Raw genomic sequence first — 20588 nt, 5'->3', positions numbered from 1 at the left:
TTTGCAAAAACTTTGTAAAATGCACTTTTGTGCATTTTTCAAAGTTTCATGTTGCGCACACACATGCCCTTAGAGCATGTGTGTGTGCAACATATGTGCACAGATCAATTTCAGGGGTGCAATAGGTTGTCATTTTGACCCTTGCACCCTTGAAATTGCATGAGCAATTTGCGAGTACCTACCGGTACTCGCAATTTGCTCATGCAATCTCCAATTCATTCCTATGGGCAGACGGCATTCCGTAATTGCAACTCGCAATTTGCGAGTCGCAATTAAGGAATTTGTAGGAATCGCTATTTTTATAGCGATTTCTACATGCATAGGCTTTTGCAATTCCTTAATTGCGATTCCTTAAAAATCTCAATTAAGGAATCGCAAAAGTCTTTGTTGATGCATGTGCCAGAGTATAAGATAGGCTGGCGCAAAATGTGCAGAGATTTAGTGTCCATTATAAGCCTAGTGTTAACCTTCCATTTCAATGGGTTTGCAGTAGTTTCAAGTTTTTTTCAGAGCTTCTCATTGCTCCTAAGGATGTCATTTCTTATATTTATCTCTTTCCATGCACTTTAATGCTTGGTTTTATTCGTGAGAAAGTGTCACTCTGTTACACATTTGGCTGTTAATTGCCACTCATAAGTGCACCAAAACCATGGAAATGTCACACATAACCAATCTGAGAACTTGCCAGCTATGGTTGGGAGAAACATAAATTCACAAAAAGACAGAGAAATTGTGATGCAGAGTGCTGATAGGGTAGGAAGAGTTTGGAGATATAAATTGGAGATGATTACAGGAGGAAGAGTAAAACAAGGAGGCACTGAAGGGCAACAACATTGACAAAAAGGCAGAGAGAATAATGTTGCGAGAGTACAGATCACAGAGAGAGAGGGAAAAAGAGTAGCAAACGAAGAACTGAGAGCAGGGAAGAGAAAGCAACATGCAGGGAGACGTGAGAAACCGCATGTGGTAAAAGGCAGAAATGAGCAGAGAGCGGTGGAAATGAGCAGAGTACGGCCGAAAAGAGGTGGAGCAGGTTGTAAAAGCTGGGAGAGGCAGAAAAGAGTAGCAAGAGACAGTAAGGAAAAAAAATGTGTGAAAGAGGAGAGAGAAAATCCAAAGTCCAGAGTGAGTTACACCTCCAGGCTACATCAGGAAGGTGGGCAGAGACCAGAGCAAATAATGGACAATCACAACAGGGACCCGATTCAGTTACCACAGCACAGCCCCTATTTCTGCCTTATTGTTTACTGAACTAATTTTCTTTTATTCTAATGATCTATGGATAAAAGGGATTCATCAGTGTGCACATCTAACATAAACTACAGAGATCACACACTCCGTGCCACACAAAATGTTTTATAGAATGAGAATCTGTATGAGAGGTGTGTAGAGGGTGTGTTCAACTCAAGCATATAAACGACAGACTTGAGCTACAAAGGTGCTAATTAACAAACCCAAATACAGATCACCCACACTGTTATTAAATTCTGTGTTTTTGAGGGGATTATAATTTTGTTATGTAGCTTGTGTGTGCATATGTGACTATGCCCAACTGTGGAACGTGCTTTTACTTGTGTATGTATGCAGGAGTTTTTCTCTCTCCACAATAAATTCACTAATTTCTGTTTTTACCCTGTTCGCCTCTGTGTATCTGTGGTCTCTTCATCTCATGCTCCCGGAGCCTCTGCCACCACCGCGGCACAGGTGCTCCTTTAACATTGTGCATGGAGGTAAAGCCCCCCCCCCTCAGTATTTGTCCTTTTGAGTTCTCTCTTCATCCTTTTATCGCTGTGCCTCTCCCTTGTACGAAAACACACATGCACCATGTCTGCCTTTAAATTTGATTTCCCCTTTCCATGTTTCCTTGAACATTCCCTATCCATCCTCTTTCCTCCCACCTTTCCCAGTGTGTGGAGGGTTATGCAGAGCGTTGCAAAGTAGAGAGAAAGAACCAGTCTCTTACATCCCATATCTTATCCTCTGTCTCTAATATAATCTTTAAGAATGAAAGAAAGGGATAAGAGATTGGTTTGGTGGAGCTGTCAAGTGTCTCCTATATTTCGTCCCCATGCCCTCTCTCCCAACCATAAAGAGCTTGAAAAGGAGTTTAGTGTTGTTAGTAAACATGTACATGAACTGATGCTTGATGGCAACACATAAAAAAATGCTGGAACTTGCCTGAATTCCAAATGGTTGATCTCTAATATTCATATCATCTTTGGCATATCTGTGAAACACAAGAAAAAGAAAACACAACATAATGAGCACCTTCATTCCCAAGAGCGACACACAGAATGAATACATGAAGGTTTGCCAAATAGTCAAGAGAAAGATTAATGATACTAAATTTGCTGTTGTATAATGCTTTGCTGCTCTAGTAAGAATGCAGAGATCCTAATTTTTATGAAGACTTTAATTTGCTAGCATGTCGATGGCCATTAAGGTTTGTGAGAAAGGAGCAGTTAAGGTATGCTGGTCCCATGTTGTGCAGCGCCTTGCATGCGTGCATGAGGAATTGGAAGCATCTGTATATCAGCAGCCAGTGGAGTTCTCGCAGGAGTGGTGTGATGTGTGTGCAACAGTGGAGCCCTAGGATGAGTATGGCTGAGGCGTTCTGGATGGTCTGAAGTCGGTGGTGGAGGTGGCTGGAGATTCCGTAACAGACAGTGTTGCCATAGTCCAGTCCGATAATGACTAGGGCTTTAGTGACAGTACACCTGGTATTCAAGAGGATCCTTTTGAAGATTTTCCTAAGCATGCATAGTATGTGAAAGCAGGAGGAGCTTACTGCGTTCACCTGTGAGGCCATGTTGCGTTTGTTGTCTAGGATGACTTCCAGGTTTCTTGCATGGTTGGAGGGTATAGATGTTTGGACCAAGCTCCGATGGTCACCAGGTGGAGTCCCAGGGGCCGTTCTTGTTCCCGTAGATCAGCACTTCCGTCTTGTCCGAGTTGATTTTCAGGCAGTTGTTTTTCATCCATTCCTCTACGCAGATCATACATTTGGTGAAGATGGATCTTGTTGTGGCGTACTTGTGGACATTGAGAGAAGATCCTTGAGGGACTCTACAGATCACGTCCTTCAGCTTTGATGTGTAGGATGGGAGTCTGACTCTGTGTTCTTCCTGTGAGGAAGGCGCATATCCATTAAAGGGCTAGACCTTGGATTGCCTGTTGCGTGAAGTTTTTTGATGAGGCTAGAGTCAAAAGTAGCAGAGGTCCAGCAGTGCGGCTGTTTCTCCTCTGCCCAATAAGGTGCGGATCTCGTCTGTGACGTTGATGATTGTGGTCTTCTTGCTATGGCTGCTTCAGAAGCCAGATTGGGTTTAGTCAAGAAGATTGTGGAGTTCCAGGTGGCTAGTGAGTTGATGGTTGATTGCCTTCTCTATAACTTTGGCTATGTTCAGTAGTAGGTAGATGGGGTGGAAGTTGCTCATCTCTTTGGGGGTCTGCTGATGGCTTCTTGAGGAAGGCTGAGGCTGCATCATGTTTCTAGACCTTGGGGAAGGTTGCAGAAGCTAGGGAGGAGTTGATGTGCATCAGTAATTTGCTGGTCAGAGGCCCTCCTCGATTGTAGATATAATGTAGACAGTGGTCTGTGGGGGCCCTTGAGTAGAGAGTTTTCATGATTGAAGCAGTATCTTTCTCTGTGCATGCTCTCCAGTTGGTTAGGTGTGTATCCGCATTGAAGGTGGGAAGATTGCTGATGATATCCTTTTGGTTCAGTTTTTTTGTCAAAGTTATTAAGTATCTTTTTGATTTTGCTATGGAAAAGGTGCAAGAGGTTGTTAAAGAATTCTTGTGAGGTGCGGATGGAGTTGGCTGAGGCTTCTGGGGTGGAGAATTCCATGATGACAACAAAGATCTCTATGCTGTTGTTGGAGCCGACTTCGATCCGGCCGGTGAGGGATCTTCTCTTGCGGTTTCTCGGAAAGACGTGGCAGTACCTCAGAGTGGCTTTGTAGGTTGATCTGGCTTTGGCCTCGTGGTTGGCTGTTCATTTCCTTTCCAGCTGTCTGCAGAACCTTTTGGAGTCCTGGAGTTCTTCTGTTTATCAGAAAGGCTATTAGTTGGTTCTGCGGTGTTTTGTTGGGTGCAAAAGTGTCTGCAAAGTTGGAAATCTACTGGTTTAAGTTGGTGATGTCCTTGAGTAGGTTGTCGGTGGTGTTGGGTTGGTCTGCTTCAAGAGCGCTGCGCAAGTCAGTTTCCATTATTCTGTTCCAGTTCTGGCTAGGTAGGTTGGTGCTGATAGAAGTATTATCTAGTTGTTATATTCCTTATAGGTACCTTATATAGGCGGAGGTAACATTGCTACCTTTCACCTATATTCTTCCCTACATTACATACAGAACGGTTCTTAGGGACTGACCTTTTACCTAGATACGACACTGCATTCAGAACGCAGGGTTTTTTCCTAGTTCGAATCTCATACATTATGCATGAGGTTTCTTGGAAACACAGCAGGACTGCCATCTCCTGTATAATATCTCTGCATAAAGTTCAGGCCCAACATCATCCTTTAGGCCGACAAAGTAACACAGCAAGGTAGGACCCCTGGGGAGACCTATGGGTATATATACATCACATCTTGCTTATAAAGACAGAGGAGACTGAGACTTCCCAGCTGACACACTGGCCAGAGACGCTGAGGTTCCTGCATGCAGACACTCCAGCTCGCAGTGGTCTAACATCCCTCGTGGGGTATTCAACTCAAGACCAGGACGGAGTCCCATATTCTCTCATTCTCATGTAATGGGGTTGACTAGATCCTAGAGGTATTCTTGGCATAGATGCGAGGTACATTTAGGTACATCTAGTTAGGGAGGCATCGTAGGAGTACGCACTTCTTATCATGTGTTTTATATACTCGCATGTATTCAATATTATTACAAAATGGTAGAACTGTACCATCCCTTTACTTTCGTGGTACTGCTAATCAAATATCTCTGCTACTGTCTAATGGTTGTTACAGCTCATCTATTCTACACTAGAATAACAACTGTTCAATAAATTCTTAGTAACAAAACACCCAGTATGTTTATTCTGTGTATATCTGAGACGAACTAAGTGAGCACGAGTGACTGAGCAAAAGGTAGAATATTGTTTCCTCGATTTTGAGGGATCAGGATTGTCATGTTCTGAGGTTGCCAAGAACCATTCTCTCCCCAATAAGAGGAGATTCTAGTGGCACTGTGAGCTAGCTGATACAGACAGGCTAACATATGCGGTGTGGGTGCAGGGAATCAGTCTGTCACCAATCCAACAGTTTATGTTATCCGAATGCGCAGATCCTGTATAGGTAATATAGGAACTACACGACAAGCGGAGTGGAGATTTTGTAGTGGAGGATGGAGACGTCGTCGATGTGAGTGGTGAGGTAGAGTGGTAGTTGATGCAGTTGCTAGAGGCGAAGATTGTGTCTAGCGTGTGTCCTGGCCTCTGTACGGGGTTTGTGATGAGCTGGGAAAGTCCTATGTTGTGCAGGCTCTCGAGGAGATCGGTGGAGCAGTGGTCTGAGGGGTCTTCCAGGTAAAAATTGAAATCACAGAGAAGTAGGAAGTCTTTGGAGTTGATGGTGAAGGGAGGTGATGAAGTCATTGATGAGGCTACCGATTTAACCCAGATCTGAGACGGGGTGAATGTTTGGCAATTTTCAGCATTATGTCCATCGTCTTTTTGTGTTGCTACATCTACATAGCCTCTACCCTGATGCCGGACTCACTCTGAAACAGAGTGCTGCTCATTTCCAAACGTCTAGGAATAAGCATGATGCCTTGTCGGTGCTGCCGGCTTTAACTGCACAGAGGCTCCCAAACAAGCTAGCAGGGAGGCTAAAAACACTGATCAAAAGCATCACAAAGCCATCCTAATCTCATTACAAATCAGAGAAAAGCAGTTCAAGATCAATCTACAAGTACAGGTTGTTGCCATGTTCGCTTGCTTCATCTCTCCTGGAAACAATCTTTATACCATGGGTATTCACAAACATTTTCTTGGGGGCCAAAACGTACAGTCTCTGGTATGTGCCTGAAGGCAGTATCGATGCTGTAGCATTTACAATGAGACAGAGTAGGGTGGGGGATTACAGGGAAGAAAGAAAAACACATCTTCCAAGATTTCTAAAAAATTATTTATTTCAAATATGTTTTGCACATTTTACATTCTGTTACCTGTAGGTTGGTTATAACACCAAAAATAGATACAGAATATATTGTTCATTTTAACTGCTGCCTGACCCCTCTACCAACAGTCACTGCCCCTGCCCCACTGTACTCATGACCACAGTTTTCTTACCTCCACCGTCCTCTCAGGCATCCCTGGTCATAGGTGAAACTTATCTATGACCAGAGACCCCTTGCTGAAAGTACAAGCTGAACTGGCTGTAGAAACAAAGCTAATAACCAGAAAAGCATTATTAACAGGCTTTCTCCAACATCATTTTCGTAGCTTTTCCGATTCTGGGCTTTATTTCTAGAGTCATTTCAGCTTGTTCTATGAGCTTCGCAGCCTTTTTCATAAAACAAGTTACACTAGCTTTAGAAACAAAGCCCAAAATTACAAAATGAAACTGCTTGGCTTGCAGAATTTACCAAATAACGGACCTCAAGCAGCTTTCTCTGCTGCAACCAGGGATTCCACAGGGAGATCTGTATGCCGCAAGAAAAGGTCTGCAAGGACGCTAGCATTCCAGGGGCCATACTTTGATTACCACTGCTCTATACCATACCATTTACCACTATTTAACAGCCCCTGAAAGTATAGGCTCACCACAAGCTTACAGACCCCTGGGACCCAGACCGACTTTCTGCGACGCAATCTTCAACCTCATCGCCGCCCTTGCCATCGACTCCCTTCGCTACCTACGTCCTAGAAGAAATACCTTCCAGCCACACTTGGATGTATCCACAACCTTTCTGGCTGTGCACAGGTCCTGCACTTTGCTGGCTTTCTTCGGAAATGTACCTATATCTGTGCCCTATTAAATATATGTGTATTACGAAAATTAAAATGCCAATGTGTACCTTAACAAGCACTGCTACATTTTATTGCTGGATTGCTATGTGGTTTTTAAACCAGCCTAAAGAACTACTAAAATATTATTGTAAGTAAAATTACCAGGCCCTCCAGCAGAATGCGATGAGGGGCCCTTGGATCTCCTATAGTTCACCGATATTCAGTGTTCTTGGGCTCAATAGGGACCCTCTGAAGGGTTGGGGGCCCCACTGCATTGCGGGGGCTTTTGTTACGTCCCGGGTTATTAGCCGAGATGGGTGGAAGGCCCACTCACATAATAAAACACAATCCTTGTGAGGGTGAACCAGAAAATTCACTAAATAAATCTGTGTTTAACCCCCTGGTAGCTTAGAACACAATCAGTCAGGCTTAACTTAGAGGATATGGGAAAGTATTTATGCAGTACTCAAAGAGTGATAAGGTGAAAACACAAAATAAGAAAAATCACAAAGTAATTTAGAAACATTGATTAAAATGTAATAAATAAAAAATACACCAAGATGACAAAAATCCAACCAGTGGAACCAGAGGTATTAGTTTTTTAAGTTTTACGTAAAAATATCGCCAAGAGGACAAACTGCAAACTGCAGGTATCTGGTCCTTCTGGACCGGGACAAAGTCACAAGTTCACGCTGCCCACGATGGAGCATGGGTAAGGTACAAGACTAAGTTTGGCCTACTGAGAGTGGAACCTTGCTTCCTTGACACTGGGTCTGCCTGGAATTGCTTTGTGAGGCTCTGGGTCAATCTGCTTCGGATCCCGTGAAACGCTCAGCTGCGTGGCCATACTTTGCAGGGCTTTGCAGTGCTCGGCATTGATCCGGTGATGCGTTCAGCTATGAGGCGATGCTCTGCAGCAGATCCAGAGAGGCATTTGACTGGGATCTGCTCTGTAAAGCTCTGCTTCAGATCAGGAAAAGATTTCAGCTGCACGTGAGGCTCTGCTGGGCTTTGCGTCGCTCAGGGTCTGATCCGGTGAAGCTTTAAATTTGGAGTTCCCCAGCTTTGCAGGGCCCTGCTTCACTTTGCCTCGGATCTGATGGAACTTTCAGTTAAATAGAAGGAAGTAAACTCCACCCAACGGTCAGGGCCTGGAGGACAGCACAAGGAGGGTCGAGACTCATTCCCACAGTGGTCCGCAGAGGGGAACAAGGTCAGCATCCTGTTTTAGCGCACTTTCATTTACAGACAGCATCTTTTCAATCGAAATGGCCACTTAAGTTGAGCAGACGTACAGATTTCCTGATAAAAGTATATTTAGCACAAATGATAATGTGTAGAGATCGGGTTTCAGTAAATACTTATTATTTGTACATCACCAAGTAAAAGTGTCTTTATTTGTGTTGATCCTATTAAAATCTTTATTTCCATCACACTTCAAAATTACAAAAAATGTGCTTCATTGTTGCTTTCCTAACTGCTGAATGCGTACTAGTAGTTATTTTACAGGTATTTACATTTTGTTGTGTTACAAAAAAAATGACATCCTTCTGCCTTTCCTATCACACTCCCTGTAAGCCAGGAAGATGTCACACAATTCACCTTACTTTCCTTTCTCTGACTGAAAAGTGAAAGTCATTTGTCAACACAAATCCTTGTGTTAAAAATAGAAGCAGTAATTTGTCAGAAAACATAGCCGAATATTTGATCTCTGCCTTTGAATCACAGCGAATCTGACAAATACAGAATTTAAAGGCATGTTTATTTTTTATTGGACTTTCGTAACCTACCAAAAATCGTGCTCAATTTATGAATTAAACAAGTGTCGGGCCCTCGTCATGACGCCACTTCTGCTTGCACTGCCCACTGCTGTTATCAGTGCTGCCAATTACAGTAACAACACAACTACTACCCATCACACAAGTGTAACAATTCTGACTATTCCAGGCCCCCAAAGCTTACGAATGGCTTTAGCAGTAGGTATTAGTCATTTTTAATATATATTGAATTAACAAACAGCTGTTGTGTCTATGCCCAAATTAGACAAACCGCGCCACCATATGGCAGAACTGTCATAAGTGCAAGTGCTGACAATTAAGGGCCAGTGTGGAGCAACAGAAGCCACTGGCTCAAATTAAGCACTGATCGCAACCCATAGTTTGGGAAACGCTGTATTACCCATCTGCATCTTCATTTCAGTCATCTCTAGGGTGAGCTGTGTGTGACTGGCTTCATTCTGCTCAAGTCTTTTAGCCATCTTCATTTTATCAGCATGGAGTAGGCCCAGGTTAATCTGCTTGTTGAGTTTGGTGTTTGTGTCTATTGTGGTCCTCAATGTGGAGTACAGTTTATCAGGTTGTGTCTACATCTCTACTAGATGGTTGATATCACTCGGCACTTGTGAGCAGGGCATCACTACCTCAGAGAGTTTCCCATGAAAGGTCCGGTGGGTCCACCTTTGAGCTGCTTGGGCTTTTCCATCATCTTCCAGCTAGCAGAGGAAATGTCGATCTCATTGCACTGAGGCGCAATTCCACCCAGATTGCTGCACGTCTTCTTCTTGCTAGGTATATATTGTCTGATGTAATCCAGCTATTTGAGATCCTTGAAAGGTTTACTTTACATCTTGTTTGCGCACATTCTCTGGTCCAACAAAAACAGCTCTCTCTTGGGCAGGTGCACCTTCCAGCTCAATTACTATGTTTTGGCACCTTCACATCTGTTTATCCTGCTATGATGTCTTTAAATAGATTTCCCAATGATAGAGGGGAGAGGGATTCCCTGCAAGGCCCACCCATTACAGTATAGGACACAGTGCAGTTATTCGATTAAGAACACTTCTACTTCTTTGCAGCTTTTCAGCGAGTCCTTGGCTAGTTCACTTGGTTTCTTTTCTATGTAGGCCATATCTTGGTGGGTCAGTTCCCCTCCTTTCTCCTTTATCCCTATCTTACAGCAGGCCCTGGCCACTACACCAGGTCTCATGCCTGTTCATGCTATGTCCCGACAGCTTGGGTTGCTCATCTCCTATTTAGATGTCAACTGCTGGGATCTCAATGCTCCTGCTGTGGGCAGTGGACCGCCCTAGACGCCTACTATCACCTTTGTGTCTCCTCAGGCCTGTACTGCTGCAGCACCTCCTTGACTCCATAGACACCACACACGGCAGGCCATCGGGTCTGTTACTGTGTGCTGAGTGAATCTCCTTTGACAATACCTTCCTGTATGGGGCAGTGACTCCGCAGGCAATGTGGCTCTCTCGTCCAACATCAACCATTCAAGAATAACAATCACAACCTACTTCCGATGCAGGCATCCTCTCTATGGCTCTCTTTGCCAAGAGAGCCTGCACTTCTTGATGGAGCAAGGAGAGATGGTCCTCCATCCTTCGATCATATGTGGGTGGCATGGATGTTGGGGGGAAATCACAAGGGGAAGGGATTAGCCCCTTTGGACTATCTGGAGTACCCAACTGTCTGAAAGACTGACAGTCAGTGGGGAAGGTGATGGCATATCCTGCCTCCCACTGCATGCTCATGATGGTGTGAGGGCAGACTAAAGAGGCTTGGAGGCAGCGGCTGCTGCAGGGGTGGTGGACTGACCTGATTGCTGGCCCCCTGTCTTACGTGGTCTATGGGACCCGTGTCCTCAGCGTAAAAAAACTGGGAAGCCAGCTGCCATGGTGGCTGGGAGGGTCTTGGAGCAGTTGGAGACCCCTTCCGTGGCCACAAAACAGGTGAAAGGCTGTTGGGGTTGACGAGGGGCCATAGACAAGCCCGAGGACCTAGCTGTAGCCCTGCTGTCCTTGAAGCGCTGAAGCGCTGAATCAAAATCGCTCCAAAAAGACAACAGCCATTAAAGGGCATGTGCATGAGGGATGCCTAGACATCCCCTGAAAAAACAGATGTTCTCAGGCTGGCATGGCGCTGCGAGGCCACCAATGATGAAATCACTCTGCCCAGTGAGTCAGCCGTGTCAAGTCTAAATCTGCTAGTGAATTTAGCCGAATCAGCAACAGCCTGATAGAGTATGGCCCAGGCCTCCTCCGGGACCATAGGCAGCACTTGCGCAAATAAATTCCATGGTGTATGGGAAGAACGATCCAACAGGCATGCAGTGTTCTCCTACCACAGTGCCAGGCTAGTGGAAGAGAACATTCTCTTACAGAAGGTGTCCAGTCACTTGAGTTACCTATCAGATGGAGTAGTAGGATGGATGGAGGATGCGGGATGAGGAGGCTTGGACCACCAAGCTGTCTAGGGTGGGGTGCTGGGCACTTCCATTGCAAACTAGGCTCCCTCCTCCTAGCCACAGTAGCCGGGGAACCAGACCAGTGTTAGGTGAGGTGTCCATCCCACTGGCCTCACCCAGTTTCTCATACCAGTTGTCCTCCTCAACTGTGTCATCTTCATAAGCATCCACAGACCCCTGCCAAACATCTGCCTCACCAAGCCTATCCATCAAATAAGGTACTAGCTGACTCCGGGAACAATTTCCTTGGTTGGCGCCGGATGCTGCATTGGACAATGCCCATCCAACTCTGTGTCAAAGTCAGTAATGATTATGATCGTACAGCTTAAAGGTGTAGGGGTGTTGACACTGGAGTGGGCACCGAGGAGGGTCTCGGCCTCATTGTCAGCTCTGCTCTGGGTCCAGTAAGGGATGCTGGGGGCCCTACTGGCGATGAGGGCAAACTTAGCGATGTGGTCCCAGTAGGGTCCCCCCTACTGCACCCCTGGGGCCCGAAGTTGTTCCAGAGGGTCCAGGCCAACCAAAGATGAGGAGCATGGCCTCATAAAATTATTTTAGCTGTGCGAGGTTGCTCCAGCTCTGGGAAAATGGGGGAAGCCTGGAGCAGGCCCAGCATCAGGTCCACTGACTCGCGAGGCCTGGAGTGCAGACGCTGCCTCATCCCATCTGACAACTTCAGGGGGAAGGCGAAGAGTGTTTTAACTTATTTGACTGCTTGTGTGACTAACAAGGCTTTCCCGATGACTTTGATTGCAAATCATGAACGTCTGGAGGGGCTGCCCAAACGGTCCTGGGACTGCCCACACGAACGGTACTGAGCATCGCGGAGTCGACAGATGTCGGGCAGGGATGAACTTGTGGGGTCGCTTCCTCAGCACCTTGAGGTGCAAGGCGTGGCAGTCCTCACATGACCTGGAGCCATGTCCCAGCTCCAGGCACGACAAACAAACCAAGTGAGGGTCTCTCGCCAACATATGCCTATAACAGGCTCCACATGGAAGCAGCAGGGTTCTTCGGTGACATTCTCACACCAGGAGATAAAAAAAAATCTCAAAGGATTCGAAAAAGACCAGTCAAAAAGCAACTGAGGAGTAGCTCAATCCAGATCAGCACTATCTGGCGCGGAAAGAACTGACATCAGCGTGCCGAGGTGGTACATATATGGATACCGCACACGTCATTTCTGACATGGCCGATACGGAGCCGACTGTCACCACCTACCAGCGCACAAGAGTACTGCTCGAAACTCTTCCAGGTCCAGTCTGACGCCTGGGGATATTCAGAAGTAAGGAATCTGCAGCTAGAAGTCTATCAGATAGGAAATTATGTCTGTATTGTCAATAATCTAAAACTGAGTCGACATTGCTGGCATTTGAACCTTTGCCCCTGTGGTTACTTACAGATCTCTGCAGCAGTAGCATAAATCTTGTGAGTGACTGTACTACCTAATGGGAGCAGGGGTCTTTTGGAGAACAGTACCTTTCTTCACAGTGGTGTTATCAGGTTTAAATAAGCAATGGCAATGAAATAGGTCTCACATTTGCGAAAGTTAGAGCTATTGGCGTTGTATATGTAAATGTGTTTTACTTATGTGTTTTTTGAGTGGAGTGGATATATGTGGTATGTAGTGGGATTATATGGTATGGTGCGCAGTGGAATTATGTGAATAGTAATTATGTGGTATTTAGTATATTGGAATTATGAGGAGTGGGATTGTGTGTTATGAAGAGTAACTATGTTGTATGGCATTTTGTGTTGTGGAGTGTTATGTAGTGGAGTTTAATTATATGGTGTGCTGTTGAATTTTGTGGTGTGATGTGGAATTAAGTGGTGTGGATTGCATGTGTGTGGTGTGATGCAATTGTATTATGTAGTTTCTTGTAGAATTATGTGATGTGGAATGGAAAAGTGTTGAGTTGATTTGTGTGGCGTGGAACTGTGTGGCGTTGAATGAAATTAAGCTGATTAGAATTATGTGGCATTGTATGGAGTGTATTTATGTGGATTGTTGCTATGTGGTATTGATTGGTTTTATGTGGGGTGTATTTATGTGGCAGTAAGTAGAGTGTTATTATGCAGAGTTGAATTAAGTTGTGCTGAGAGGTATTAAGTCTGTGTAGTTTAATTATGCTGGGTGGTTTCGAATTGTGTGCCCGCGAATTGTGTGGTGTGGTATTGTGTGTTACAGTAAACATCAACTTGTAATGAAGGAAGGGGGGGGTTTGAAGGAAGCATATAGGGAGGAAGGGTGGAAGGTAGAGTAAAAGAAGATAGGAGGTTAGGGTGGATTTGGCAGTTAGCAAAAGGACTGCAGTGCAGACCAGTAAATCTGCTTACTGCTGCAACTACCCCCCAAGGGAAGGCTAATGTGACGGTTGGGTCACTGGTCAGTGTAATGGCCATTGGGCCAATAAAACCAACCTCCATTCCTACAGTACCTCAGGGGATTGCCTGATGCCCGCAATGGACAGTCTAGCTCTGTAACTGAATTGGTAATAATTTAAGGATTGATTAGAAAAATTGAAACATAATTACCAAAGACTACACAGTTGGTACAATATGTGATGAGAAACCTAGAATGGTGTAGTTGATAAAAACAAATGGTGGAAAAGTTTGATGAAAGCAGTCTTAAGAAAACAACACAATTTACACTAAAAGAAAGGTGCATGCCCATGCCCTCTTTGCTCCAAAAGTACTAGTGTTCAACACCCAAAACAGGGGAGGGATTTAATTTAAGAGAGTATATAACGTACACTTTGAAAAATGTGATATATATTTTTCCGTATAGAAAGGGTCAAGTCGTGCAAACTTCAAGAACATGAAAAGTCCGCTCGGTGGGCTACTTTGGCAGAACAAGGCGGACCTGCTCACTCTTTATACCTCTCTCTGGGAGGGGACGGTCTTCACTGCATTGGACTGCCTGGAGTCCATTATGTCGGGCAAGGCAGAAGGAGATCGGCCGAAGACTAAGTCCACCAGGCGGGGAACGTATTCCCAAGTCAACAGTATGGACCGCTACGCCCTCCTGAAGACATCGCCGAGTGGATCGAGCCAGGCGCCGGATGCCCAGAAGGAGGACTCGCCTGGGACACCGGAGCTCTCCCTGCAGGTTGTCATGGGCGCGCTTGATGGGATGCAGACCTCGATGGGGAGGCAATTCGAGGCCCTGGCGCATAAGGTGGATGCCATCCTGGTGGGTGTCAATTTGATCCGCTCGGACCTGGGCAAGACAAACGAACGCGTTAAGGACCTGGACCACAAGACCACGGGCCTCACTGATGAGGTTGCGGATCTGCAGAACGAGGTCCGGAAGCTGAGGGCCGAGAGTGACCTCGCCGCCCGCCGGCTGGAGGACTTCGAGAGCCGGTCCAGGCGCAACAACGTGCGCGTCATCGGGGTCCCGGAGTCCTCGGATGAGGCTTCGGCGGACCTGCTTGTGGAAGATTTGGTCCTCAATCATCTGAAGCCTAAGGGCCTTGGAAAGTTTTTTGCGGTGGAAAGGGCCCATAGGGTGCCGGGCGGACGGCCCAAGGCGGGTGCCCCGCCGCGGCCGATTGTCGCCCGGCTCTTTCATTTTCGAGATCGGGACGCTATCCTGCAAGCTTCGAGGGTGACGGGCCCAGTCCCCTTCCAGAATGCGTCGGTGAATTTTTATCCGGACTTCACCCAGCAGGTGCAGAGACAGAGACAGAGCTTTCTGGGGGTGAAGCGAAGACTTCGGGAACGGGACCTAAAATATGCCATGCTTTTCCCCGCCAGACTACGGGTGGTGCATGAAGATCGGACATTCTTTTTTGACTCTCCTGTTATGGCCGACGAATGGCTGGACGCTTTGCCCCGGCGACGGACCGGGGACGACACAGCTGAGCATGGAGACAGTGGCCGAGATGGACAGGGCTGATATCTCAAAGCCGGCCTGACTTGATTTGACCATATTTGAAGATTTGAACAGAGTGCAGTAACTGTGGAGGGTTGCGGGAGGACGAGGGGTGCTCTTTTCCTCCCTTGGGGTACTTTTTGTAGATTTTTGTTTTTGTAGGGCGACAGGCACACTGCAAGTTGGGGGGGCTTTTTAAGCTGCAGCAGGGGTGCAGGGTGGGGGGAGTTAGGGGGAGTTTGAGTTTGTTGTTGGGGGGTTTATTTTTGCAAGGCATGATGATTATCCTCAGGGTTGTTCCATGGTGGCGCCTCGGGTGTGGGGTGGGCCTCTTTCCGTTTGAGGATGGGGGGTAGAGGCCTAAGTGTTATAAGCTGGAATGTTAATGGTTTGGGGGATCGCATTAAGAGGGGGATTGTTTTGCAATTTCTGAAACGCTCAATGCCAGACGTTGTACTGCTGCAGGAGACGCATCTCATAGGCAATACGTGCTATGCCCTGAATAGGAAGGGGTATAAATTCATTGCACACTCGGGATTCTCTTCTGGGTCCAGGGGTGTGGGCATCCTCGTTAGAGCATCGCTGCCTTTTGAGGTGGACTCCACCATTGTTGACGATAGGGGGAGGTTTGTGGCGGTGGTGGGGCGGTGGGAAGGAAGGACTTTGGTTTTGGTTTCGGTTTATGTCCCGCCGGCCCTGCAGGCCGCCACATTTGCTGAATTGGGCAGGGCTTTGCTGACTCTCCCGGGGGGCATGCTGGTAGTGGGAGGGGATTTCAACGCTGTGGGTTCCGGACTGCTGGATAGATACCCGCCCAGGGACACAGGGGGGGCTCAGAAATGGCTTCCAGACCTCCTGGACACGTTTGGCCTGATAGACTGCTGGAGGCTCCGGCACCCCACACAGAGTCAATACACGTTTCACTCCGGGGCGCATGGTAGCCTCTCCAGGATTGACTACCTGCTCACTCTGGCCGCACATGCCTCGTTGATATCCGAGGCGAGGCACATGGCACGTGGTATCTCTGATCACTCGCCAGTGTGGATCCGGCTGGATCTCGGTCGGGAGGGAGGGTGGCCCCCATTAACCCATGGTATTTCAGAGACCCCAAGATGCGCAGCGCCCTGGTAAAGAAGGTAAATAATTACTTTAAGGACAATCTGGGAACCGTGGACTCGGCGATCTCGCTGTGGGAAGCTTTTAAGACCGTGCTTCGGGGGGAGGCCCTCTCCCTGGTGGTGACTGCCAAGAATCGGAGGGATTGCGAAGTGCGGCAAGTGGAGGAGGAGATTGCGGCCCTTGAGGGGGATATGGAGGAGGAGGTCACAGAGTCCTCATTGCATGAGCTTTGCTTGAAGCAGGCGGAGTATAGGGACCTGGTGACGGACGCCGCCAAGACCCTCAGCAGGGAACAACAGGGCCGTCTGTATGATGTTGGAGATAAGGCAGGGAAACTCCTGGCGTGGCTGGACAGGAAGGAACGGGTCAATAGAGTGGTGCCAGAGTTGATTGGAGAGGGGGGAGAGGCGATTGTGGAACCTGAGGGGATTGTGGAGTGTTTCGCGGAGTATTTTCATAGGGTTTATTCCTCTGTGTCGGACAGGCCGCCCGAGGACTCGTCTGATCTCCTCCGTGATATCGAGTTGCCCTGCCTCTCTGACATAGATAGGGACGATTTGGATGGCGACATCACGGTTGACGAGGTGGCGGGGGCGATTCGCGCGTTGAATTCGGGTAAGGCCTCTGGACCGAACGGACTGCCGATCGATCTATACAAACTGTTCCCGGATAGGGTCGCCCCTCACCTGCGCGCCATGTTTTTGGAGGCGCGGGGAGATGGGATCCTTCCGTTGGATCAGCGGCTGGCGTCGATCGTGGTCATACACAAAGAGGGTAAACCCCGAGATAGATGCGCCTCCTATCGGCCCATTTCACTCCTCAACGCTGAGCCGAAAATTCTGGCCAAACTCCTGGCTACCCGTCTGATTAGGGTACTTGGCGATCTGGTCCACCCGGATCAATCTGGCTTTATCCCGCACCGAAACACAGCGTTGAACCTTAGGCGTCTTCATGGCGTCATCGCCAGGGCGGGCACGCTGCGTGAACCGGCTGTTGTGGCGTCTCTTGATGCCACGATGGCCTTTGACACGGTGGAGTGGGCATACTTATGGGCCGTGCTGGCCAAGTTTGGTTTCGGTCGCGGGTTTGTGAGTTGGGTCCGGTTGCTGTACGAAGGGCCACTAGCGAATGTTGTGGTGAATGGTCGGGCATCTACCCCGTTTCAGCTTGGTAGGGGTACTCGGCAGGGCTGCCCCCTGTCGCCTCTGTTGTTCGCCCTCGCCCTTGAACCGTTGGCTGCGTGGATACGTTGGCACACGGATATACGGGGCCTTCGGTGGTCGCCTGATCACGAGGACCGTATTTCGCTTTATGCCGATGATATCCTGTTGTATCTTGCCTCACCAAAGAAGTCACTTATAGTGGTCTGTGACGTACTCGCATCGTTCGGTAGGAACTCGGGGCTTGTGATTAATTGGGGCAAATCGTACTTGTACGTTCTTAGTGGCGAGGTCCCACCGATCCCTAGAACATGTTCGATACAGGTTGCCCAGCAAGGTTTTGTGTATTTGGGGATTTTTATATCCATGGATCCTGTTGTGCGCTATGAGAGGAACCTGCTCCCCCCCTTGGCACGCTTGAGGCGAGATGTTGAAGGTTGGCGGAGGCTGCCGCTCTCCCTTGTTGGGCGTGCGGCCCTGTTCAAAATGATGTCTCTTCCCCGCTTCCTCTACGCCCTCCAGAACACCTTGGACTGGGTACCGGCCAAATACTTTCGGGAGGTCGAAGGCCTCCAAAAGACGTTGCTGTGGGATGGGCGGCCGCGAATAGCTATTTCAAAGTTGACGCTCCCATGGTACGATGGGGGCATTGCGCTCCCAGACATCCGACGGTACTATTGGGCCACGCAGCTGAGCGCGATCAACCATGGGTTTTACGGCCCTGCCCTCAGCCCTGGGTATGCCATGGATAGGTGGCTGCTGCGCGGCGGCAACTACTACAGGGCGTTGTATTCGCGGTCCCTAGAATCGTCCCTCACGGGGCCCACAGGTGTGGCGGTGCGCGTATGGAAGATGGCGACCGACTCGCTGGGCTGGAAGGATAGGCTCACCCTCGCTACCCCATTGTTTGAATCGGAAAGGTTGGGAAGACTCTGGCACACGAAGGGCTTTGATAAGTGGGACCTGATAGGTATATCCAAGGTGGGAGATGTGCTGCATAAGGGGAGGGTGAAGTCCTTCGAGGAGTTGCAGACTGAGTTTGAGCTAGGGCCTTCAGAGTATTTTAGGTATATCCAGCTGCGTCACGCCCTCCGATCAGTTCTCGTGGAGGGTGAGAAGGTGCCGGAGTCCTCTCCCCTTGAGGACCGAGTCCTTGATGGTCATATGCCCGAGAGCACGATTTCGCTCATATATAAGAAGTTGATAAACGCCCGGGCAGACTTGCTATTGGGGCTGAGAGAACAGTGGACCAGGGATGGCCTAGAGTTGGATAATGAGGACTGGCAGTCAGCGGTTTCTTCGCCTAAGGAGGTTGCGATCCCGTCGCGTCTGAGGCTGGTGCAGCTTAAAATACTGCACCAGGTGTATGTTACGGGGCCAAGGCTGGTCCACATGGGATTCTCGGAGGACGGCCTGTGCAGAAGGGGATGTGGTATGGTGGGTACTTTCCTGCACATCATTTGGGAATGTGGTGTTATTGTGGAGCTCTGGAGGAGAGTCCATGCAGTTATGGGGGAGGTGACGGGCATTGTGGTACAGCCGGAGGCGCGGTGCTGCCTCCTGAACGTCTGGGGGCCCACTGATCTCGATGAGGCGCAGACCCAATGGGTGACTCTGGGTAACATGGTAGCTAAAAGGGATATCGCGCGATTATGGGGCTCCTCGGGGCCCCCTACACCGACCGCGTGGAAGGAGAACATGGATTGGAGCATGTTTAGGGAGAAGACGGTCTACTGCTCTAGAGGTCGCCCCCGGAAGTGGCATGCCATCTGGGGGCGGTGGAACCAATACAGGGGGGGAATATGTCTTGCCCCGGACCTGGAACCTCCCGAGCAACAGCTTTCCCCCTGACCTACCTTCCAGCACAGTTTGGTTTTGGTAACCGTTCTGGGCCTCTGCTGTTCCCCTTCTTCCTCCGCACACAGTCTTATACTTAGTAGATGAGTGGGGTCCTGCCTCCCCTGGGGGCTTTCGCCATGGGATTTCAATGTTTCTGCCTTGCTGGGGTTTGTTGTGTGTTTTTTCTGTGTTTATTTAAAATTGGACCTTTGCATTACTCATCGTACTGTATCGGGGACACATTACTGTATCTAACTTGCAATGCTGGCGAACCTTCGGGCTGTCGGCTGAATAGCTGTGTCCTGAATTTCGAAATAAAGGTTTTCAAAAAAAAAAAAAAAAAAAAAAAAAAAAAAAAAAAAGAACATGAAAAGTCAAATGAAGGGGCACAAGTCAAAACTCAAAAATCGAGTTTCGACATTTTATAGAAGTATCACATACTGTTGTACAACTTAGATTTGTGAAACATTTTCTATTATATCAAACGGTAGTATAAAAACACAAATGTTGCTATAAAGAGAAGGTTTTTGGATTAGTCTACCCTTATGGGCTGAATGAACATCAGTACTTCTCGTGTCTTTTATGAACTAATTGGCGATTTGCATTATTTTTCCTTTATGTTAAACTTCCCTGTCTATCGGGGGTTTAAGGCTTGGGACTACAATATTGAACTATGAAAGACCCTGTTAGATGATCTTGTGAAATAGTTGGTAAAAGGGAAGAGACACAAGGTAATAGTAATCACTTCTGCAACATTTCTGGCAGCGTAATGATTTGGAGTTAAGTGTAACTACAAAACAGTTTGATTTCCTGGTTAAGGTATTTCTGAGGTTTGATCTCATCACATTATTTTACCTGAAAAGATTATTTGTCAACAGAACGATTATTATGCAACAAAACGTAGTGAAAAGGATTTATGGTGTGTTTCACTGCTGCAAAGCTACGCACTCCAGATGAAGGTACAGGGATAGTTCCGTAATGAATGTAGAAAAAATGAAGGAAAAGTTTGTTTGATGATGGAACATCAAGAATGTACAGTAAAACAACTGGAAATGACCAGTAAATGGATGGGTATCCCTAGAAGGTGTATGATGTTTATTAAGTTCATGGAGTAAAGTCAGACGTTGTACCCGACGCACTGCATTGTTTAAAGTTTGGACAGCAACACCTAAAAATATATAAATCTTGGCAAAATGTTTGAAGTAAAGGAGCCTACACTGTTTGAAAGCGAGGAGATTCAATCTCACCCCACCTGTACTGTCTTCCGATAAAACAGAAATTCAAGTTAATTACAAAGGGTAGTTTGGAAAAGGACTAGTTACTGTTATCTTATTACTCCCTTGCCAGATTCACTGCAAACTGAAATTCCTTGGGGTTGCAAATCTTTA

The 20588-nt window shown here is 47.4% G+C and overlaps 1 protein-coding gene across 2 annotated transcripts in view; it reads right to left on the bottom strand.

The window, feature by feature from the left end:
* CIRSR (corepressor of RBPJ and splicing regulator) overlaps positions 1 to 20588 on the bottom strand; it is a 259288-nt gene that overhangs the window by 175664 nt on the left and 63036 nt on the right. For both annotated transcript variants that reach the window (XM_085645265.1, XM_085645266.1), the window contains one exon: positions 2179 to 2227. In XM_085645265.1, the coding sequence (XP_085501391.1) occupies positions 2179 to 2227 (49 nt within the window). The remainder of the gene's footprint in view (positions 1 to 2178; positions 2228 to 20588) is intronic.

This window comes from Triturus cristatus, chromosome 3_1 (genome assembly GCF_964204655.1).
Source record: "Triturus cristatus chromosome 3_1, aTriCri1.1, whole genome shotgun sequence".
In the NCBI taxonomy this organism is placed as follows: domain Eukaryota; kingdom Metazoa; phylum Chordata; class Amphibia; order Caudata; family Salamandridae; genus Triturus; species Triturus cristatus.
The sequence above is the reverse complement of the archived record's forward strand: the minus strand, read 5'-3'. Positions and strand labels throughout refer to the sequence as shown.